We start from the raw sequence: 25297 nt of genomic DNA, 5'->3' as shown, positions 1-25297 counted from the left end.
ATCGCTTCCTCCAGCGGTCTTCATCAATAGGTGATCTGGTTGTAAGTACGGGATCAAGTACTGTTAATGTACACTACTAATTAGTTCTTCCCTGTGGTTGCATCTGCTGCAGACAACACTTCGAATGTATCAACTACTGATGCGTATATTACAGTTAGTGCTTTCTACCTACGTATTGCTGTCGATTCTGATACAGCAGCAAAAGCAACAACTACTACTACTGTTACCACTGTTGGGGTCAGAAATAGAAAACATTTGTCCTTTCGTCTGGCCGCGTAAAATATTATCAGGTCTGATTGTTATTTTACTAGTATTCGTCTACGGGCCGAGTAGATGCAGATTCGCACCATGAGAATAAATCTGAGTACATCGTCTACTCCTAACAAGCGCCGAGGGGCCCCAAATGACCGAGTGGTCTAAAGCGCTCACCGTTACGGATCATTGCCATCTCACCGGTGTCTGCGTGAGTTCGAGTCTCGGTCTCGGCCAATGTAGATACTTGAAAATGCTTGCCAGCAGCTTGTCGTGGGTCGGTGTTTTGTGCCGGGGTTTTCCCCGAAAGAACCACCGTGCTGAAAAATGGCGTTAAACCCTACAACAGCAACAGCAACACCAACAACAAGCGCCGAAGTTCAACATCGCTTAATATTTGCAGTGTTTTCATTTATAAATAACCCTCTTTGAATCTGCTTATTTCTTATGTCTAGAACATGTTACCAAAAAAAAAGACTTCATTTTTAAACACGGGTACCGAATGCAAGCGTCATTCTAAAATGGGCAAATATTATGAACACATTTTGCTGTAGTTTCACACTCAGCCCTTGATTTTTTTAATGGTGTTTGCATTTACATAGACACTTTTCAGTAATCTAGACATCATTTTGATGTGAAACAAGTTTCATGAATCTTTATGAATCAGAACCCTGAGATATTAAGGGAAAGATAATTACAAGCTGTTTTCGTCTGTTCAGGCAATATTTCTGTCAGGTCATCGGTATTTTCAAGAGTGAAGCTTTATTGATACTTTGTCATGCCCAAAGAACGATGGAAGCAGACATTTCTGTATGTATTTAATTACTTTTTGTGAGAAACATTTTGTCCTAGATGACAACAGCATGTATTGTGTGAAAGTTTGAATCGGCCGAGACACTTTAAGTAGTCATTTCGACTGTGTCAAGTTTTAGTCAAGCCAAGGACGAGAGGACGACTGGTTTTTCTGGCTATGACCAGGGTTTTATTCATTTTAATATCAAGCTTGCAACAGGCACCTTCGGTTATTTAGTCAAGAAGTAAGTGGTGTAGTAGATAAGTGAATTGTGCTGACAACGGGTGATAAAAGACACCGTATTTGCTGTGAAAAATATTTTAACTGTCTTAAGATAGACATAGCGATAGTTGGAAAAAAATTGTAACAAACATTGTGTTCATTAGTAAAATTTTATTTATTTTACTGTTGCGATATTTTTCAATCCTTCTATGCATTAAAACTAATATCTGTAAACGGACAATGAAAAATATTTGGAAGATTTAGTAGAAGCTTAAAGATTTACAATAAAGATCTTTATATAATAAGAAAACAAGTACGAATAAGGATACTTACTGACAAAAGTAATCCATTGACATATATATCAAGTACGATCCATTTTAAATGCGAATTTCACAGCCAGGTTTTGAAACTGAATTTCACAGGAGCGTTTTCAAATTGATATATCTGGTCATTTGGAAACTGAATCTTTAGATTATACGTGTTGTTCATATTCGACAAATTTGTTGTCAATTCTATTTTACATGGCATAAAGACCATCTCTATAAATCGGGGAATTTTCTGTGCGCTTTTATTGTACTTGAGGGTTCCTTTTGCGGCAAATGTGCTGTTATTTCCATTTTGAAGGCGTAAGATCATATTTTATACTTGGAGAAATTCTGATGCTTTGATTGTCGCAACTTCTTGAAGATTTGGAAGTCCTGAAAACTATATCGTGTATAAGTCTAAGATTTATTATTATTATTCATAATTGAAATGAAAAGATTCCAAGAATACACAAGTCCATGTTGAGAAAGCTAAAAATGAAACTTTTCAATAAGTGGAGAATTTTTTTTTGATAAACATTGACCCATAACATTGTACTTATTTCACGGCTTGGTGAAAATAACGACGCTGTTTTGTTCGATACGTATGATTATCTCTTGGATATACGAAGCATGATTCCATTATCGGACCTCATCACAGCTGCCACTTTCTTTCTCGGCGTATGGTCTGGATCTAGTTCAAATTTGTATCTGAAATCAAATGGAAAAACAGTATTACTGCGCATGTCTGACGCCATCTTAACTGTAAGAAAATAAATGTTACAACGTCTTGTTTTAATGCCTACAAGAATGATCTGACGCTTGTGACCGGAAACATGAACTTCTGACATCAATCATATAGTCTGATGACTTTGTCTCAGCTGAAATCTAAACAGAAATCCCATCCTTTCATAAGAACCAAGGTTACCAATACACCTTGAAGAAAATAACGGAGAACCAATTTTCTGATCTGGAGCAAAAATTCACCCTTGTCCGTTTGATCTTTCATACAAATATTTTCAGGGTCTACTCAGGAAAAGTGTAAGGCCAGCTTAGATCAGTGATGTTACATAACCAAAATCAATTCAAAATGGCCTATTAGTAATGTTACACAAACACAAACAGGTCGTCTAAAGGACTTATCAGTGATGTTACACAACCACAATCAAGTCGTATCAGTGATCAAATTCAGATTTCTCCACGGTCAATAAATACAGTCCAAGTAATTTTTGCTTCAACCATTGCTCCCAAGTGTACACAGTCATATTTTCGAATGACTTATACGCTCTAGACATGCTTAGTGCTGAACGCTAAAAGACGGAATAGTTTGCTTCAATAACTTAAAATTATTTTCTTTTTCTTTCATCAGATTACGTGAATTAACACCAAGAGCTATCCGCAAGAAGACAACTCTTGTATCCAGCCACATCCTGCCAAGAAGACAACTCTTGTATCCAGACACGTATTGCCAATCTGACAGCGAGAGCATCATGTTAAATATAGTGTATTCGCCGTCATGTCTGAGATAGGAATTTTACCCGTGTCAAAAATGATATATCTTATGTTTCTTGGCTTAATCTCTTAAATAACAAATGTAGATAAATGGAATTCGGAATACAAAGACTGGGTACAAAATACGTGCAATTTGTCTATGCCTTTTGGATGAAAATGCCAGCATTTAGAAAAGTGCATGTATTTGCCGCATAGCCTACATGGAAAAAAGAATGAAAGAAAGCATACGAGAATTCTTTTTTATAATTCTCTTAAGGTATACAAGGATCTCCAGAATGATCTTCCGTTACTACATCTACTTATAAAGTCTTCGTGTGTGTTTGTTCGCGTGTGTGTTTATGTAAGTTTCTTCATTTGTTGATAAATAAGTGTTTAACTTATTGATTAGGAAAGTAAATTTTAAAAAGCAAAACAAAAACAACAATACCTGTGAACAAGTTTGGCAAGGATGACCTTTACTTCATTCATGGCAAAATTCTGCCCAATACAGTTCCTGTGAAGAAATGATATTGTTGAGTCTTAGCACAAGCGTTGGTCACGGTCATTCATGATTTGCAAACTTGTATTCTTCAAGAGCAGGACATAGTGGACATAGTCAAGTACAGAACCTATTGCCACGTTAGATTAATATACTTTAAAATCCAGTCAGCACAAATAACAACTTACTAATTACGCAATACGCATACTATTTGCATATTTCTCAGAAATGGGCAGTTCTGAGTGGGATTTTACATGACTATGAAACAATCGTTTATAGATAATTTTCCACACGTACTAAAAAAATTATTGCCTGTATATTTGTTGTGTGCTAGTAAGTCGTTCGGCTCCGGAGGTTTTTGTCGTTTTTGCCTCAAATGCGAGTAGGAAAGACATTTTGGAGGCTACTTCTGAATATATCGTAATACTTCGGCTTTCAACAGATTTTCCATGAGACTAATGCCTAGATGTATTAGAAACATCGTTTTCCATGGATTATTTTGCTTGCGCGTGAGTAGAACGTTAACACTTGATTTTTTTATTATTTTTTATTTGCTTAATGGACCCATTATTTTCGTATGGAGACCATTCTTTATTCCAAATGCCCACCTTATCCTAGTTTTTGCAAAGGTTCACCTGTTTGTGTGCAGTTGAGACCGGCCTGACTTAGATCTGAGGCCAAAAGGTCTAAAATCCGAACACAAAATCGCATTCCGACCACGAGTGAATTTGGGGTGGGAAAAAAAAACGGGTCAAAAAATGAGGTTTTCCCCTCTGTATTTTGTAGTGCAACTAGAACTTCCAGATTATTTGGTATTGTAGAGTTATACCTGTCTGCTTTTTTGTAATACCACCCACTATGGTGTATCTTAAATGACCTTGATGTTGCAGAGCTGGAAAATAGGGTACAGGCGGGATTGGGGCCGAATGAGGTAAGTGCATTTCCTTTAAAACTGTAGCAATTATAAATATAGTTTTCAATTAGGCAGATGACAATGTAAGAATTAAGAGAAACAGTTTCTTCATACACGGATTATTCATTATATCCACATCCTTACCTTGGCCCAGCAGAAAAAGGCACAAATTGGTAAGAGTCCATCTTTGCAGTATTTTCCTTGGAAAACCTCTCTGGAATGAATTCCAGTGGCTTCTCCCAAACTGTTTCATTGTGGTGCAGCCCAAATATTTGGATAATTACACAGGTTCCTGCGGGAAAAGTTTTTCCTTCCAATTCAAAGTCCTTGGTAAACTGTCTCTGAATGAAGGGAACCGGAGAGTGATCGCGCAATCCCTCCTTAATGACCATTGTCAAGTATTCCAGCTTGTTTATATCATTCCTGTTTAAGCCAAAGAAAGATGGCATCAACAACAATCTTAATGCTGAATGCTAATCTTACAAAAAGAGGGCTAACTACTGACTGAAATCAATGTAAGATGCACTAACAATTAGATGAAAACTACAATTAGATGAAAACTACAAACTACAATTAGATGAAAACTACAGTTAAAACAAATGTCGGTAAAAATGTGCATATGTCCGCTTCACGGATTTGAGAAACACTAATACTTGATGTCAATCATGGAGGGGGGGGGGGATTACGACGGGGATAGCTAAAATTGCTGTATCCCTATTTTTCCTTTGAAGCATCTCTGAATTCAAAAGAAAACTTTATAAGCAATTAGATTAATAATACACGTGTATTTCTCTTTTGTCACCTGATCGACACAAAGCAGTGTGATACCTATCAGCAACAAACAAGATGGTTTACTAACTGAACGTGTAGGACTCGAACCAAATATAATCAAACAAGATGGTTTACTGACTGAACGTGTAGGACTCGAACCAAATATAATAAAGAAAATATTAGCTCTGAAATCCGCATTTGGATGTCTGAAAGTAATGTCTCCATTTAACTTGACCGAATTTTCTTGCATCTGCAAATTCAAACGCAGAAAAAACAAACATATGGCAAAAATCACTGGCAGCAAAACTTATTCCTGCTTTAATAAAATCATGAATCATGATCGGTTTAATATGTCACCCGCGCTCAACTTCAGTACAGAGGGTTGTCTTGCTCACGGTGATTAGAGCTTCGCTAACAAAGTCTTGAGCTCGCATACTTCTGAATAGTTTAGAGAAAGGTAAGAAAGCAATCAAAATGTACATGTTTTTCGCTCCATACATTGTTTGGTTGAGCGGCTAAATATATATATTGACCTTCGGTCAGCGTCGGCCAATATTATATTTAACAGCTCCATAAAATAATGTATTGCACTCAGAAAAGCATTCATTTTCTTTCTCTTTGACAAGATATCTCAAAATTTAAGAACACAGTCAGCGATAACAGCAAAATAATGATAACTAGATAATCAGCAGCAAAACAACAAGGCCACGTGGATTGCGCACTTTTGGAATATCAGATAACTACATATTAAGTTTTATTCCAAGATGGCCAATTTTGTTCGTTTTCTGGTTTCTACGAAGCGCAGGTTTCAAGATCCAAATTAAACTGTAAAGAAGATATATCTCGTCTTTCAGAGGTATAATGACGAATTGCAGTACCCATTACACATTTTCACCATGATCCGCTGTATCTTATTATACGATGTGTTCTCTCCATCTGTCTGCATACTATTTATAATCACTTATATCGGCAGATATTACACAACTTAGTCTGACCATTGCAAATCATCCGTATCCCTGCCCTCGAGGACACTGTCCAATTCAGTCAGAACTTTTTCTTGTATGTTCTGATACTTGGCTAGTGAATATAGGATCCAAGAGATGGCGCTGGCTGTTGTGTCATGACCTAAAATACAGTAAAATAAATTTAAGGCAAGAAGAAAATTTTTCATGCCTGAGGTTAATATTTCCAACCCACCATCATTATCTTTGACATCGTGCTATAATTATAATCTTGGAATATTTCCTTTTCCTTGGTGTGTAGCAACAAGAAAACAAATGAATAAATAGATAAAAGCTACAAATTAAAGAAGAAATAATCTTGGCTGGTAAAACAAGGAAATGAAGAAGAAAGTGATTACTTCACATAACTTCAGAGCTATTAATTTTGTAAACTTTTTCAATATACTCTGATTTTTGTTTTATTTGCAATTACTTATAATCCGTTACCATGTTGTTGAAACTGCAGATTTGTGCCAACATTCAAATTAAATCTCATAATCTTACCGCTAATCTTTATACCTAGGCTAGAAGAAGTAAGAACATTCATTTTAGGAAAAGTAAAATACCTTCTACGAGTGCAGATGAAGAAGATATTGTCCGAAATTTACTACAAAAGTTTAAATTGTGCAAAATATTATACACCTTCAAATAAAAACGTATCCACTTCATTCCTGATTTCGAGTGGGGTCATCCCTTTGCCATTTTCATCTTTTGCTGTCAGTAGAATGTCCAAGAAATCAAGGTACTTCCTCGCTGAGATTGTTGAATGCTCTTGTTTGTCCTATGAAATGAATTTCTTACGTTTGCGATCAAACACGGCCATGTAAAAACTCGTATCAAATATGAGACACAGGCAACTCATTATTAGCATATAATGTAATAAATATCAGAAACCAAGCAAGCCTCTTAAGAAACATAAGGAATAAAACATACACACATACTTTTTGACGCAGTTGTCCTTCTTAATGGTCACTCCTACAGTGACCTATGACCTTTAAAATGATTAGATGTATTTGACATAACACATGTGGTGGTATTTATAAAGTGTCGCAAGCAGCCTTTATAACAGTCAGTGTGCGTGTGTGTGTCTGTGTGTGTGTGTGTGGGTAGGTGTATATGTGTGTATGTATTTGCGTCTGTGTGTGTATATGTGTGTCTGTGTGTGCAAGATTGTCATACCAGACTAGCCCTTCTATTTTTGATAATATCTTCAGCTACGGAATGCACCAAGTCACAATTTTGTTTGAACCTCCGTCCTCTTGATGTCAGATAGAATATGATGTCTGGGTAAAGGTACGGTTTTCTGTTTTTGAAAGGAGAAGAAGATTAATCTATACCCAGATATGTTTGCTGCTGTTTTATTTTGTTATTTTATGGGCATTAAAGGTATCATGAAAATTACGGCACATCCTAAAATTTCCAAGTACAATCCACATTTTGGGATATTATACAAGAAGCACACAAAAGCTTTGAAAAATTGGATTGAATGATAAAATATGATTGGTTGAAACTAACATAGTTGACGTGCATGTCTAGTATTGTAAAAATGTTACCCTTAATTTACAGAAGTTCATTACATTAAATCGTGAAAGCTGCATCCTTTGGATAAGCCAAGTGACGAAAGAGAAGGACTAAAGATGAAAATCAGAAACCACTGGAAATCTAGAGACATACCTTCCCCTGTAAGTCCACGTATCGGACAAGTCATGTACGGCATGCACGTAGGGATGTGTATCTCTGCAAGTATATATATAAATAATGTATTGGTTGTTGGTTTAGCTTATGCTGTTATTTAGTTTAAGACCATAGATTCGTAACAATAGAATAAACTTTAGAAAAATAGTATATGCATTTTATGTCATGGAAAAGATTTGGCTTTGCAATATGAATACAAATTGCCTCGTGTAAATTTGTTTTAGCTACTTTAGCTTTGATCTGTATTAATATATTTTCACGAAATATACTGGATCGAAATTCCAATCACATAATCATTTCAAAAACAAATATTTTAGCCAAATTTAAACAAAAACATTCTCCAGCACAGAAGGGAGCATTTTTTTTTAGCACAATAGCTGTCATTTTCTAAATGCCAGATATGTACTATCGTTCGAAAGGGAAAGTGTCTGGAAGCTTACTGAGATATTTCACTTGAGTGAGGGAAAGTGTCTGGAAGTTTACTGAGATATTTCACTTGAGTGAGGGAAAGTGTCTGGAAGCTTACTGAGATATTTCACTTGAGTGAGGGAAAGTGTCTGGAAGCTTACTGAGATATTTGACCTGAGTGAAGGAAAGTGTCTGGAAGCTTACTGAGATATTTCACCTGAGTGAGGGAAAGTGTCTGGAAGCTTACTGAGATATTTCACCTGAGTGAAGGAAAGCGTCTGGAAGCTTACTGAGATATTTCACCTGAGTGAAGGAAAGTGTCTGGAAGCTTACTGAGATATTTCATTTGATTGAATTTTCCAATGCTCATACTAACAACACAAATTTTCATCATGTGCTAATTTTAGTTCATCTGATCTCATCCTGATTTCGTTGTTTTTACTGAGACTTATATTTAGAAAAAAATGAAATATATCGATAGAGATTTTAGTCAGTAAATTTGGTTTTAAGCCTAGCGGTCATTTATTCATATGGATAACTGAATAATTTCATAACAAATATTGACAGGTAGACATAAAGATACATTTCAATTCGTTAATTTGGCCCTAGTAACTTGGGTAACTTAAAACAACCAGAAATGTGACATGATCTCTGATTACACGTTCTTCAAATGCACGTCTCAGTCTTGCTTTACTCTTTAATGGAAGACTGGTAACATTCTAATTTGCGAAGGAGTATATGTGACTTTTCAAAATGAACACGCAAAGAATGATGGAATGCAATTCAGAGAAAAGACATCCTGGCCGATCTCATTTGAAGTTAAGTAATAATTGTTAAAAGCATGGTCCAGATAAATTTCCTCCTAAGAGCCAGTCATCTAACACACCATTCTGCTCACTAAAATGATATTGCAACACTACAGAGATCTATCCATTTGTGTAGATGTGTGCCTGTGTGACACTGTAGAGATCTGTCTATCGGTGTGTGTGCATGTGTGACACCCTAGAGATATGTCTATCGGTGTATGTGCATGTGTGTGTACACACATACAAAGATAGATAGAAATATATCATTTTCGTTGAGAAGGATACAAACGAGTCAGATTAAATTTTGGTTAAAGTAATAGCATGAGTTCCAGATGGAATAAATCATCAACCTATTCCTTAACTGGCACACAGTTGCAATAGTAAGTTGATATCATAGATATTGACATGGAATGCTTGTCATTTGTATATGATATCTATGGGGAATGCAAGCAAACAGAAGCATCATTTTACATCTGGAATATATTAGATGAGATGGTCCTTCCTTAATCCTCCAACTAGACAAAGCAACATATTTATACGGCATTCTATATGTATTACAGTCAGTTATAAATCAAAAAGTCATGTTGAGATACAATAAAAAAAATATTTCAAAGAGTATTGCCGCATGATGTATAAAAATAATATAATGTTTATGAAGGGTTTAAATACTCCACCTCAATCTACCTTACAGACAGACAAAAAATCAAAGCATATTTCTGATCATCTCCATGAATCAAGGTTTATACGTTTTTTACATCTCAGACCTTACTTGTGTAATTTAAACATTCGGAGAGTATACAATCCAAATACAATCCACATCGACTTCACATTCACTCACAATACAGACCCTCAAAGAGCTATTTTAGCATATGTTCTTTTATATATAAACAAAGAAAACAACACACAAAAAGAGCGCAGAAGAGCACAAAGCTGCAAAAGACGTGAATCTATATGACGCTTGCTGCTGATACCGCTCTGGCGTTGTTCAGACATGTTTGAGTAACGTCACTAATTGGATTACCTCCAAAAAGATAGAACTGGATACAACCAATATTAATTTGGATCCTTTTCAAAAAATTAAATTATACTTCACTTAAGTTTCAGCCAAAATATCACGTATAGCGTCAAACTCTTGATTACATCCCACCATGAATGTAAATACTTAAAAAGGAACCTAAAAACTGTTACAATGGTAAGATTAGATCAAAGCGAAAAATATGTACTTATGTACATAATAGTTTCCAAGAAAAGAAATGAGAATGAAACCAATAAAACACGATATCTATAATTTTAATCTTGTAAATATCAACGCTTTCGAAATATCTATTGATAGACTTCTTTATTTCCGTTCTCTAATCGCATTCAGGAAACGCCCATCATTGCTACTCGAAAACATTTAGGCTATTTACGGAAGTTTTGCAATCCGGGACATATGCAATCCCCTTCTGGATCCGGTACATTTAGAGTATTTGGAAAGGACTGTAATTCGCCGCATGATTTGTATTCTTTGTATTTACTAAATACCAGTCAATTTTATGCCCAAAAATGAGCCAAGACTTTAGCGTCAGATTCCAAAAGAAAGAAAATTATTCCGTATTCCCATAACTCTCAAGCTAGGCTAGAACCACTCTTTCCTAGAGGTTTCTTGGTTATAACTGAACAAATGCGAATAACTATGCCGTAGGTACACTTGATTGAAACGAGTAGCAATCTCTTTAACAAATCTGTATCATCAAGTTCCTGCAATTTGATCAATCCTCGGATATAAACTTTCCGAGTTATTCAGCTAACGACACCGTCGTGATGCACAAATTTGACAACCGTACCATAGCTGTAAATCGAATATATGCGTCCGCAGCCCCATGCGTCGAATAATTCGTGTTATTACCAGTGACAGTAATAAAATGAATGACTGTTATCCTACACGTTTCATTCATAAAACTGGTATTCATGCGCATATCGGCTGTTCAAAAATATTAGTTTTGGTTTATTAGTTAAGATAAGATCGTATCAGAAATCTTAAGTAATTTCCATTTTTCAGTTACGTTTTGGAAATGTATTAATTTATATGGAAACTGATGGGTATATAACAAAAATAGCATTATCATAGCAATGCTATCTTGATTGCTAGATCAGGTCTTGTTGGCAGCATCCAAAAATCCGGATCTTGACAGTGCACGTCTCGCAATGATCCGGTCCAGATTTTCTCATGCTGACACGCCGAGTTCTCAGCATATATTGCATTGATTGAATGTATATACGTGTTGATCCAGATTGGATTGAGTGTATCAGGCCACGTGGCTAAATGCAAATAAAGATCCTTCGCTTGAATGGTCATTAATTTAAACTTCATTTAATGTGCATTTCATCTGCCTTTGCTTGGTAATTTTGTGAAGCCACTGATATTCTTCCAACAATTACAGTAGTAACGTTTTCCATTAATACAACTATAATTAATGTGTCTGGACAATATTTAATGCATCACTTTTTGTTTTGCCATGAAACATGGAATTATAGTTTATAAATTCCCTAAGATTAAATTTCCATTAGAACTAGGGCCACATCTACGAACTGAAATATATTTACCCATCTATCATTGCAAATAAAAACAAGTATTATTAATCCAGTTTTAAGCAGACTATCGTGTGGCGTAAAAAAAACCCAATTAAAATAATTTTTTATATCAAAATTAGTGTCACGTGTATCATTATTTGATAATTCTTAGTATTGAAATAGCTCAATGAGCTTTTTCATCCACCATTTCCATTTCAATCGAGTATATACCTGGAACTTTAAAATATAGCATTATTTCAACTAATACATCCATTCCTTAGAGTGATTTGACAATCCTAGAATGCACCCTTCTATGAGTCCAAGTTTAAAAATAAAGTTGTACAATTAAAAAATAACACGTCTCAATTTTTACCCTAGTCAGTGCATTATTATTACAAAAATAGAAAGTACTCAAGTGTGTTATATGTTGACGTTTTCATTACAACAATCATTGGATAACAGCACAAACACTGCCTTAAATGTTATATAGCAAAGTAAGAAATCAAGAAGGTTTTGTATATTTAATATAACTGCAACATTATTGAGGTGAATCAGGAAGTGGTTCTAGAAAAAATCTCATGTATAATGTTCGAAAAGAGCAACACACACATTCGATGCTCTCTTATATGATGCAGATACGTAATCCTTAAAACTTGAAATGTGAGAATGGATGTATTCCAGTGAAGTTTGACTAACAACGATAATGCAAACATTACGTCGTCAAAGGAGAAAAACTCTTGTTTTTCTTTCTGTGTAATAATTCTGGAAAAAATTTGTCTTATACTTTATTCCTACGTGTGAAAGCAAGGATTTTTTCCTTGTGTTTCCGTCTCGAGTTATGGTACAAGGCGTCAAAATCTACCAACTACTAAAAGATGCACGACTAGTTGGAGGTGGGTTTTAATTAACTATGTGTCATTTTTTAAGAGACAGTCAGATGTCTCGAATGCCAGATGCACACGCTAAGGGCGAATGAGGCAGCGGGTTTATCGCTCGTTAAAACCAGAAGATATTGTGTTGACCAGAGATGGAGATTCCACCGGAAATAATCATGACAGAATAACAGCAACCCGTTTGATCCCAACAGAGACTAACCAATATGATGATTAAACAATTCGTATTCAAAGGTATCTAAGAATTTAAGTTTATCCACTCAAAACACCTTTGTGTCTTTTATTGGAAATTAACACAGTATTTCATTCTCGTCCCATTTGTAAACAAAACAAAAACAAAACTTTAAAGTATGTGGATATAAGGGATAATATTTATGATTGACATCAGGGAATATTTAATGATAAACATCAGGAAATACTCATGTTCATCCACCAATACAATTCCCAATCGGCCTCTCATTAATTTATTGGATGATAGAAACTAAATGACGTATCTGAGCAGTGAACTTACCCCTTTCTCTGGCATTCAGTATGAACTTACCCCTTTCTCTGGCAGTCAGTATAGTAAGAGAATGAACATCTCAGGATGATGTCCAATGTGCAGAGACTTACAGTCTGGAAGACCTCAAACGACTTACCAGACATGGCGACCGGCTGAAGCTTTTCCTGAGCACGATTAAAAAAAATCCATGGGCATACGGCATTAACTATTACGCAATATCTGAGTGATATTCTACTTTGGAATTAGGAAATTAACTCCCAACAGCAGGTTTTTGTTTGCTAAACAAATATTAAATGCAAAAAATTAAATCTTATTTATTTTTAACCGATAATACTCATGATATACAAATTTAATTTATTTATTTTATTTTATATAAAAACACAAGTCTGTATCAATCAATTGACAACCATTTCTTTCAGTCATTTTTTACTATTAACAAAAATATCTTTAAAACGAAGTTGGTGACGAAGGAATTAGTAGATGTGTTTTAATGGCGTTCTAAGTAGTCAGGTGCATAGCTTGTCAATTGTGCCAGCTATGCTATTTGTGTTTCTGTGTGTTGTTTTTTGTTGTTCTTTCTTCTTCAAGGAGACACGAATTTGACCCTGGTTTCTTTTGAAAGCCGTTATGCTACCAAAGATGCCGTTTTCATTGGACACCAGCTTGACAAATCTTGTTCTGAAATACATTTCTACCAGGTTTGTTTAAAACATTCCAAACCGTTTTGATGTCATGGATGTCACACCATGAGCATTAACCGTATTACTCTAGAGCTACCAAATCATTTAATGTGAACAGTTTGTCAAAATCTAGAGGCACGCAATCTTGCCGAATTTTTTAGTTAGATGAAACAATGACACGATCTTGCCACATGTTTAGCTCTGTAATGCAACGGTTTATTGTAGGTTAAGAAGTTAATGGATATCAAGTTGATTCACCGACTCCACAGAGTCACATATGAAATATATCCAAGCATTTAATATATTTATGGCGTGTATGACAATAAAATGCCATAGTTTTAATACATATCTTATACGTGTACATTTTAAATATATTATTTTTTACCCAAAGTGAAATTAAATTTAAATTTTAGCATATTCCGCACTCCATTCAGGAAAGGTTGTAGACAGCGATTAATATGCGATTTACTTAAAAGTGGTCTTTTGTTTTGTCTTTGTACTTAATGTGCAATATTTGACTGTGCTAGTACTAACACTGACCTAATTGTCTTTTGCAAATAAGGCTGGAACTCAAAAGATTTACTTAAATTTACCTACCATCATGATATTTACAGCATCGTTGTACACGTCTATGTAAGGTTTCAGGATATCAAAGTGGAAGGCTGAAGTCAAAAGACGCCGAGACTGCGCCCACCTCTCTCCCTCTGCAATCAACAGGCCACGTCCAAGCCATGGGAGTCCAAACCGGTAAACACCGGAAAGACCGGTCGGCTTAGGTTCTTTAAAAGATATTGAAATCTTCAGATATTTAGTTTTTGTTTGAATATAATTACGATGACATGATATTTAGTATTTCTGTGAAGTACGTTTGACCCAAAGGGCGCAATTTTCATTCATAAAAACTTTATCGAATTGGGGAAAGCTTCAAACTGAAAATTCTACCCTATGTATCAGGAATGGAATCCATGTCGGCAGCAACTTCAACTGTCGCCTAACTCTCAGGCATCAAAGAGCTAACGAAAACGGCCATGTGGCCATCTCCGAGAAAAAGACGGATCAAGGAGCAGCAGAGGAGGTAAACATACCTTTTGCTGAAACGTCTGTTTTTAAGAAAAAAACCTCATACGAAAAAAATAAAAAATAAGGTCAATAACGCCAAACCGAGGCCTCTAACATACCGAGAGTTTCCATAACTGGGTTAGTTTATTTTGTTACTTTATCTTTGTCGTTCGTGTTTTTCTAAATGTGCATGTGTGTCTTGTTTACCTGCTGAACGTTTTATTGAGGTAGCACCTCCTCTGCTGCTATAAATGTATGAGTAATTAAATCATTATTATATCAATTATGGAATCTTATGCTAGTAGATTAGCTAGAGAAAGATTAGAAGCAATAAGAAGATATGTTCCTGCTCGTGATGCTCTGAAACAAAAACTGCAGGAACAACAAGAAGCACCAGCTGAATATACAGAAGGTACGGAAAAATTATTTAAACCAATAATCGAACCAACCAAGAAAATTGTTAAGCAACTGAGGCGGCTCAAAAAGCACTTGAGACATTGCCTGTTTATATTGCTGGCCATCTTCAAGCATCTCAACCAACACATCAGCAACCTCCTCAACCACAACCTGAATTTCAGCCACAACCTCTGCCAAGAGTTAGAACTAACATTACAGATAAATTCACGCCAGAAGGTATTGCCGCTATCAAAGACACAAACCGATAGTTTTCCTGGAACCGTGTATATTGCGTTAAATAAATGAGACGAAGAAACGTTTATGCTGGAATCATTTGATAAAAAAATTAACCGCAGCGTCTTACTGGTGGTGTCTGGAATTTGTCGCTGAAACACCTCAATTAATTACTAAGTGATTAAAGTATAATGAGCATTCAGATCAACGTTCAGCGTTATAGATATAATCAATTACGTAAATGGCAAACAAAACTAAAAAGTATCGTTGACGACTAGACAGTAAAAGTAAAAATAGTTCGCAGACGTGCACTTGTTGTTGACATAATTGTTTATTCAGCGACTGCTGTTATCGTTGGAACCGGTGTATTAATATCAACAATAACACCATCGCTAGTGATGGCACCTGCAGTTGTAACAATTTGTGTTTCAGCTGCAACAAGAATTGTCGGTATTCTTAATATCATCGCTAATAAAATATGCACGTGTACAAATGTAAAATTGCATGATTATATAATAAAATTACTCACAGCGACGCTAGCATACTCCAAATTATCCTCGTTATTATCAATAAGCCTTAGTGATGGTTAAATATAAGATTCTGAGTTCACGGAGATAATTAAAATCTAAAAAGAAGTAATGACTGTCATAGAATCTACGCCTGATTTAAATAATAATACTAATTATAGTGTCAACTCCGAACGAATTACTACAACAGATTGTTGTTAATACAACTCCGTTAAAAACAACGATGATATCAGTGAGCTCAACTAATCCTGAATTTAATGTCAACTTTCCAACTGCAATTCCAGCGAAGGAAATAGCGCTAGCACAATTACGAATATATCATAGTTGGCCAAATAATATCAAATCAAAATCATTCGGTGGATACAGGCGAATAATTCGCTTGTATTTGCAAATAAAAATAAAGATGATGGAACTCCTGATTGGCAAGTTATCAGCATTCCCACAGGTAATTTGAAATCGAACAACACAACGATGAATTCCAGCGCAGAATTAAATCTAGAAGAGGAAGATAATCAAAAAAGCGATAACAGTATACGAACCAACTTTATCGCTGCGATTGAAATAAATTCACAAGATTATGTTGTAGATATTTATCAATCGTCAGTTCGATCAGTGTTAGGATGGCCTGAAATTCACGGTCAATACCTATAGCAATATCTCAGCCAGAACGATCTGATTATATTTCAAACAAATGCTCGTATTGGGAAATACTCCAAATTATAAGAATAATCCGTTATGGAGAGCAATAGAAGCTAAACCTGACAGTGGTGAATTAGATTCCTACTTTGATGATATATGGTGAATATACAGAACACCAAAAAGCAATATATCGCCAATGATATCAAATTTACTTTTGATGATATTAATCGTGAACATAAACGATATCGCGACGAATTACGCTAATTATTTACCGATTACATTTTTGACGTGACGTTTACAAAAACAAAAGAGGAAATTATCAAACAAATATAACTATTGAACCAAATTATATTTATCTTGAAATTGTTCATCAAAGTATTATGCAAGCGGTGATTAAGACCGCGGGTTGGATGAAACAAATATTTCTTAATAAATATTGGACTGCAACAAATCCACTATCAGAAACAAATCTACCGACATTTAAATTTCCTGGATTTAATGCTGACGAACTAAAGAAATCAGTCACCGACCTTATCGATGAACATTTCCCTAAAATACTTGAAGCATAGAGAAAAATAAATCCACCGACAGATATTCTCAGACATAACAATGATCTGTACGGTGGCGGCATACATATATCACCATAAATTATTAATTTAACATCAACAATCGCACTGAATCTTGTATGTGATGCAATTATGGCAGTTATCAAACAGATCTTAAAAAATCTAGTCAAGCTTAACAAGGATATATTTTAAATACATTTTCACCTAATGGATATGTCATCGTACAAGAGCCTATTAATCCTGTTTATCTGCGGTGTCATAATCCGTTATTGTCAATGATACATTTCAAACTTACTGACCAATCCGGACACCTAATTGATTCAAAAAATAAAAATTTGAATACAAATCTCTACGTAAGATCTTAACGATTTCATGGTTATATTGAAATTATCGAAAAACAAATTGTATAAAAATAATTTCATAAACAAATATATATATTTGTAATAGACTTTTTTAATTTATTTCTCAGGTAGAATAAAAGTCAGAGGATAATTGACCACGACATTGCCGTAACTTTCATTTTCATCAGTGAGGTTGTCAATACTTTCACGTTCAAATTCCCCTTTACTATTTTCACTTTCGTCACTACTTTCATTTTCAAAATCTCCATTACTGTTTTCACTTTCACTTTCACTACTAACATTATCATTGTTTTCATTTTCACGATCTGACATAAACTTTTTCAACTGCCTCACTCGCGTGTTAATAATCTATTTCCTTACGTATTTGTGAGCTAATTCTTATCTAATTTTTTCAATCACTCTCGAAAGGGATACGAATTTTTTAAAATTATGTATCTTTCTGGGTAGCCAAAGATTATAACTTAGCCTATTGGATGAGCTTTATAAATCTGTACTCCGCTGGAAGTATATATCTATCTTCAAATTTACGTGTTTGCAATGATTCAAAATCAAAAATAATATTTTTGGGATCAAGTTGAACTTTTATGCCGTCATTTCTTTAATTTGTTATTGCTTAAATAATAATATCATTAATATTTTCGTAATTCATTATAATATACTCCATTGATATTAATTATCACATAGATGGTTAATAATTAATTAAAATGATAAAAAGTCAAGCTCTACCAGAAAATATATGCTACAGAGTTATCTCTCTTCTTGAGATAAATACGTAGTAACAAGCAAGATAACTACCTAATTACTCTAGCGGAGAGAGCTTTAGCTTGACAGAGTTATCTCCCTTCAATAATAGAAGTCTCAATATAGATAAAACAACTGTTGTATCTTGATATTTTACTTGACATAAAAATACCTTATATGTTTCATGATTGGCAAAGTGCACTTAATATATATGCAATTCCGGTACTTTCACCACCGATGAATAGAAGCCTCATAATGAATAAATAATTGTTCTAACAATAATTATTTTAAATATGAGTATAATGACACAACAAAATTAAATAAATAAATAAATAGCAATACAATATTAGTAGCAACACTACTTAATTACTCTACCGGAGATATCTTAGCTTGACAGAATTATCTCCCTTCAACAATAATAAAAAGTTATCTTTGTTTATATTTTTTCGAAAAAGCAGATCTGGTAATATTATCTACGACGAACTGAACCGAGCGCTTGCAAATATCAAAATATTTGGCAACTGAATTCATTGACTGAAACATTATTTCTTCACCAGTTTCTGTATTTACAGACTTAACAAGTCTTGCAATTTTTGAATGTTTGCCAGTATTTCCAGATCTGCTGTTCTGGCTTTGTGTAACGGCTCACAAATTATCTAAAGAGTTATTGAGTTTTTGTCCATCAATATGACCGATCACAAGACCGTGAGGAATTTTTCTTGAAAGCCTTGCCACAAGATCAAGCAGAATGGATTAGGAAGAACACGAATTCTAGTGCGGTTGTAGAGGCTGCATAAGATTATATTTCCACCAATCTACAACAGCAAGGGCAGAATAATAAGTTTCATCTAAATATAAATGTAACTAGTAACAAGACGATTATTCAGAACTTACAGCAGCAAGTAAAAGTAATATCGACGAATGACCAGTCCAAACGTAAGAACAGGCAACGTTATCAATGCAAGCAATGGGCAAATATTGCAAGGTGTTATCCAACAGATGATATGAAACATCGTGGCAACCCAGCAACTTGTTTTGTTAAGCAAACAATTGATGAAAGGCTTTTTTTTCAGAAACAGGGTGTATAAATGGGCGCGATATCATGTTTGTGAAGGACACTGGCTCAGATATGACCTCGATAAGAGAAGATCTCGTTGATGAGAGTTGCTAGCTGTAGGGGCACAAAGTTACGTTCTAAACAGCAGTGGGTAAACCATTTACCGCACAGCTGGCGTTGGTAAATATCGACACTACGTATTATAAGGGACCAGCGCAAGTGGGTCTTGTTTCAAATTTAGCCGCTGAGGCCCTATTGGGGATGGATATACTTAGCAAGAAAGGGTCATTTGTTGTTACGAGGTCGATCGTAAACGGACTCGACGATGAGAGGACTGTGGAGAATACTGACCAATGTGAGGATGAGGATAAGAATGAAGTTGTCAACAACTGCATCGAGACAGAAGATATTGACCAGCGAGATGATATTGAAGTTGACAAACTTTCAGCAATGAATGCGGACATGTTGTCGAGACTACAGATTGCGGATATTTCACTGCAAAGTATTAGAGAGAAGTCCTTTGCTATTCGTGCAGAGGTTGAGGAGGAGCCAATGGCATTCTTCTAGGAGAATGATATTTTTCGGCGAAAATGGCAATATGGTGATGGTTCGCGCGGATGGGAACAAATTGTTGTACCAGCAGGAATACGAAAAATGGTAGTGGAGCTTGACCCCTTGTAGGTCACATGGGTTTGGAGAAATCAAAAGAGAGGATTCTCCAGTCGTTCGTTTGGCCTGGAATGGTTTGTACATCGTGCCTTGAATGTCAGATGACAGCAAAACGGACTGCAGGTGAGAAAGCACCAATGGTTCGCTCACCGGTGATAACAGAAATGTTCTCAAAAATTGCAATGGATATTGTAGGACCATTATCTAGAACGAAGTCTGGGCACAAATACATTCTTACGGTGGTTGATGATGCAACGAGGTATCCCGAAGCTTTTACTTTGAAGGATATGGAGACAACGAGTGTAGTTAGAGCGCTGATTTAGCTGTTTATCCATATTGGTTTACCAAGGGTCATATTAGTATGCAATGGGACCAACTTCACTGGTACCTTATTGAAACAGTTGTATGAACTATTGGGTATCCATGGAGTTACAACAACGCCTTATCACCCACAAGCGAATGGAACGGTAGAACGTTTTAACGGGACGTTGAAGCTAATGTTGCGGAAGTTCTATACAGACAACAAAAATGAATGGGATGAGATGTTACGATATTTGTTCTTTGCACACCGCGAAGTCCCACACAAGGAGACTGGATTCGCGCCCTTTGAGAAAGACCCAGTCGTGTTGCATGTTTGGCCGAGTAGGGGGCCAATGCCGTATGCTCGAGGCTTGTTTATGGGAGAAAAGGATGTCAGTAAGAAGTCACCTGTGGAGCATATTGTGAATATGCACGAGAAGGTGACCGACATAGGAGTTCTTCTAAAAAATAAACAGTTGAATCGCCATAGGAAAATCAGGGCATTGTACGATCGCCACAGGAAGACAAGATAATTTAGTCCAGGGGATAAAGTCCTTATTTTCTTGCCATCAATTTCGTCCAAGACGAAGCAAAATGGCAGGGACCTTATCGTGTGGTCTGAAAGGTAAACGGTGTTAACTACCAGGTACCTGTACCCGGTAGGCGCGGTATGGTTACCCATCATGTAAACTTACTGCACGGATACAAGCGTGCTGTGCTGCTGGTGGCGCAGCAGACAAGAAAGATGGTGCGGAAATTGATCTTCCACCAGCAGCAGGTGAAGGTGACGCTGCCGTTAAGCTGGGGGTAAATTTGACAAAAGAGCAACGACTAGATATTAGAAATAGTGGCAACAAATTTCAAGCCAGACAGTGGACGGTGAAGAACATGCGATGGCCTATCTTAGCTGGAAACGTCTTCCGCGAGAACAGAACTATGCGTCTATTGAGAAAGAATGTCTTGCGATCGTGTGGGCAATTGATTCGTTAAGGTATTACCTGTCGGGGACAACATTTGAAATCGTGACAGACCACAGCCCCTTGACATGGTTCAATCAAATGCAAAGCAAGACTCAGCGTCTACTTAGATGGTGTTTGGCACTCCAGCCTTACAACTTCATTATAAAGCATAAGAGCGGCAAACAACATTGGAATGCAGATGGATTATCGCGCATGTACATGAAGTATGTAGGAATTAAACGACAAAAGATACTGGCGTGCTTAATACACTTCAAAGGTACTGAGAATCCTACTGGAATTGCTCAGGATTCCTGGAATTTTCGAAATTTAGTGTGTTCTGCTTTTGGAATAATAAGGAATTTATGGGGATATATACGGTAACCAATTTGTTGGATTTCCCCTATTCTGGATGGTCACTGATCGAATTCAAGACTCTTTTACAGAGGTTAATAGTAGTGACTCTAAATTATTTTTAAAAGAAACATTATTATTGTATCAAAACCATAAAGTTTCCTCTTAAGAAGGGAGGTATTATAAGTACGATTTCATCCTAAGTGCTGTATCAGATTCTGGCTGTTAGTAGTGACAGTTGTCCAGAACATTAATCCCAGCATTCTGGATATTTAATACCAGAGACTGTCAACAGGTACGGTTCTGTTGTTTATTTTCCCAGGGCTAACTGAGCCTGGACTTCTTCCTGCCCTTCTCATAAGACACAGATGTTAAATTAATTAAGATCCCTTATCTCTAACCCTTACTAAAACAAGTGCATAGTGTTAGAGCAGGCAGTTTTTAGTGGGGCTTATTACTGTAAGCAACACTGGGTTTCTAGCTTTTGTGAATATTTTAGTTTTATTTTATATAAAGTTGTAGGACCCTTACTTGGTGTTTTGTGTCCTTTGAACCCGAATATAACAATGTCAATGACATCAGAGGTCATATAGTCACGTTATATCGACAATAAACAATTTTCCAAAGTTGTTGTACATAGAATTGTGACATATTATATAGAAGTCACTTAATGTTTGTAAATAAATATAACGCACACTTAATTTTCAACATATTTGTTCTGAGAACAACTAGAAACCTGTCGGTATCGCAGCAGGGTGGAGAAAACCATTTTCAAGAAGTACCGAGCACGTGTCAGCAATGTTTTTGTGGTGTCACGTGACTACCACATTGATATGTGCTCTCTGCATAGTGAATCTGGTTTTGTCCGAACTGCTGCAACATTTACAGATTTTCGGTCGTTGTTTTCACAATAAATATTTTGAGAAGTATGTTTTCTTCTTCATTTTTCAATACAAATTACGTGACCTTCATGTATATGTTCGATTTGTTTTCCTACAGCAACACTATAAATTGTTTATTGTTGATATCACGTGACTGTATGACCTTTGATGGCATTGACATGTAGGTTCTGAGAGTTGTGTAGTCACGTGACTAGGAATGCAAATGACCAGATCCAGGTCAAACTTCAACAACGATTTACTTTTGTCTCGTCTGTCAGCGGATTAAAGAGATAACGAATGCTATGATCGCAATTTCTGAGAAAATAAATCGTATTCCTATCGATTTCATGCAGTTATATATCGATGAAATGTCGTTCATGTTTGATGGGCAAGCTAATAAGCGGCTACCCCATGCCGACACCCAATGGTGTCGGCCAATTCCAACTTTGTCGATAAGGAATGGATTCTGACCCTAAACCCCAACATACATATCCATATATAAAAAATAGGGTGGCATGGGTCATATGAAACTTGGATTATACAACGCTATACTGTGTGCACTGTAGCTAGGTTCTTATATAAGCGCACCCACTAAGGTATAATCACCCATATGATAAAAGCTATATGGCTTCTGATAATAATAATAATATGTCTTTTTGAAAGATAGAAATAGAAACTGGATTGACTACATCCCACCAGTCAAACTTTACTGAAAGGATACGCGACAGCAATTGATAAAATGTCAGGGATAAATAACAACGGCAGAAGGCGTAAATAGCATCCTCAGGTTTAGCACTGGAATGATCTATTGGTCCAATAATCGTGTAGGATGACCTGTAACAGTTAGATGTTTTATAACCGTTCGTGCAATTTTAAAATCTAGGATGGGTTCAGCAACGTCAGCGTCAGTATCCGGTAAAAAGCCACTTGACAGACATCTGTGAAGGGTAGACAATTTCGTAGACATGTAAACAAAGAGAACAAAGCTAAAATCATGTATGTACACGGTACAATTTTGACTAAGCGTCTATTTAGGTCGTACCTGCAAGAAAACGGTCACTGCATTTTCAGAAACTTGTTTCTCTCAACCGACTGTTGGAGTGAGAAATGAATTCTGGTTAGCGTTGACCACATATCCACACTGGCCGAACCCGAGACTCTAACCCACGCAGTCAGAGTTGAGACGCAGTCATCGGTAAAGGAGAGCGCTTGAGAACACTCGACCACCTGGAGTCCACCGTTTGGAATGCATTTTGTTGCTTGGATATTTGGAGATATGCGTAATGATACATTTATTGCTGTTAAGTTTTATCTGTCTCGTAACTGATGCTTCGATGTCATTCGGTAGGTGCAGGTGATTATTATAGTTTTTGGTTGGTTGGTACATTATGCAGTCAATAGACAATGACATACAGTTTCATGTAAGTCAGCAATGTTATCTGTGTAGACCAGGAGCAGATATTTACCTAGGACTGTCCCCTCTAGTACACCCAACGTTGCAGAAGTGGTCGATAAATGCTTTACAATCCAGCACAACATGCTGCCTTCGACGGTAGAGAAGTGAACGTAGCTATCATTGAGTGTTTTATTTTCTGTGACTCCATAATAAAAAAGTTTCTCTGACTACCACTGGTATGAAACTGTATCAGAGGTTTGGAGAAATCTAGCAAAGTCGTATCAAATAGAGTATTCTGGTTCAAGTTTCTGACATAGCCATCAATGTTAGAAGAATATGTATTTCACGAGACCTTTTGACTCGAAATCCCTGCTGAATTTAATGCAGATGTTCCGGTTGTCTATGTGGTTCATTAACTGGAAGTCTGTGATGTGTTCTAATCGTTTCTATTTAACATCAGTTGTAATATTGGGCGAAAATTGGCTGGTTTGGGTCTATCGTCTTTCTGTAATATAAGTATAATACTAGAATATTTGCAGTGGGATGGTATCTTTGATGCGCCAAGAGACCGCTGGTCCATGAATCCAAGGAGTGGTGCTATGATTTTTTTCTGCATCTTTCAGAATATCTTTTTTAGGATTTAATCTTCGAATGCAGATAGATCATTAGCATACGTTCAAATGTGAGTTACTCTTACTTGGGATGTTCAGATTGTTTTCCATAGTAAAAATGGATTTGAATTGAAGATATCGGCTTTATAATACGTTATTATTCTTGGATCTCGAACGGTAGTAGTACTATTTTTCACTTTTCCAGTGTCTTCATGTATTAGATGTTCACGAAACTGGAGAAAAGCTGCTTTGGATAAGTATTTTCTAAAATATAGGCAGTAACAATCATGAGCTATTGGCATCCGCAAAGCCCATTCAGAAGTACTGACTTAAGAATGGCTCACCTTCGTCCGCGTACCTGTAATCTACATAGGAATCGCTGGTATACAAATCGATCGGCTTGACCTGACGGTATCCCAATAGCTTGTCCTACGCGTCATGTATAGACCTAATGTATTCTAAAGTGAAACAAATATCACTCATCTCGGGAAATAAAAACTATTCACCCAAAAACTCACTAGACGTGTGAAGACTTTTACGCACAATTTCCGGGTTTACAGAGATTAAAAAGACATTAATCGGGCCATTCCACACGTGGAAATACCTCAGAAACTCACGGATGGTCTTCATGTTACTTTCCACGAAATCCTCACCAGTGTTACTGGGCAACTAAAATATGTTTTTCAACCTCTTATTTCTTACAGATTCGCATAAGAGCCACATGTAACATAAATAGAGAAGAAAGTGGATCTCTGGAAAGGATTGATG

At 36.1% G+C, this 25297-nt stretch overlaps 1 protein-coding gene across 1 annotated transcript in view; it reads right to left on the bottom strand.

Moving 5' to 3' along the window:
- Positions 1-1418: 1418 nt before the first annotated feature.
- The window catches only part of LOC149781825 (cytochrome P450 4F4-like), a 33304-nt gene continuing 9425 nt past the window's right edge, over positions 1419-25297 (bottom strand). The window contains exons 3-11 of the mRNA XM_089935015.1: positions 14379-14560; positions 13141-13265; positions 7919-7981; positions 7424-7547; positions 6887-7025; positions 6239-6368; positions 4617-4895; positions 3509-3574; positions 1419-2280 (exon numbers count right to left, since the gene is read on the bottom strand). Coding sequence (XP_089791141.1) covers positions 2181-2280; positions 3509-3574; positions 4617-4895; positions 6239-6368; positions 6887-7025; positions 7424-7547; positions 7919-7981; positions 13141-13265; positions 14379-14560 — 1208 coding nt within the window. The 3' untranslated portion in view covers positions 1419-2180. The remainder of the gene's footprint in view (positions 2281-3508; positions 3575-4616; positions 4896-6238; positions 6369-6886; positions 7026-7423; positions 7548-7918; positions 7982-13140; positions 13266-14378; positions 14561-25297) is intronic.

Source organism: Sinohyriopsis cumingii, chromosome 15 (assembly GCF_028554795.1).
Source record: "Sinohyriopsis cumingii isolate HCF-2022 chromosome 15, ASM2855479v2, whole genome shotgun sequence".
Classification (NCBI taxonomy): Eukaryota; Metazoa; Mollusca; class Bivalvia; order Unionida; family Unionidae; genus Sinohyriopsis; species Sinohyriopsis cumingii.
The sequence above is the reverse complement of the archived record's forward strand: the minus strand, read 5'-3'. Positions and strand labels throughout refer to the sequence as shown.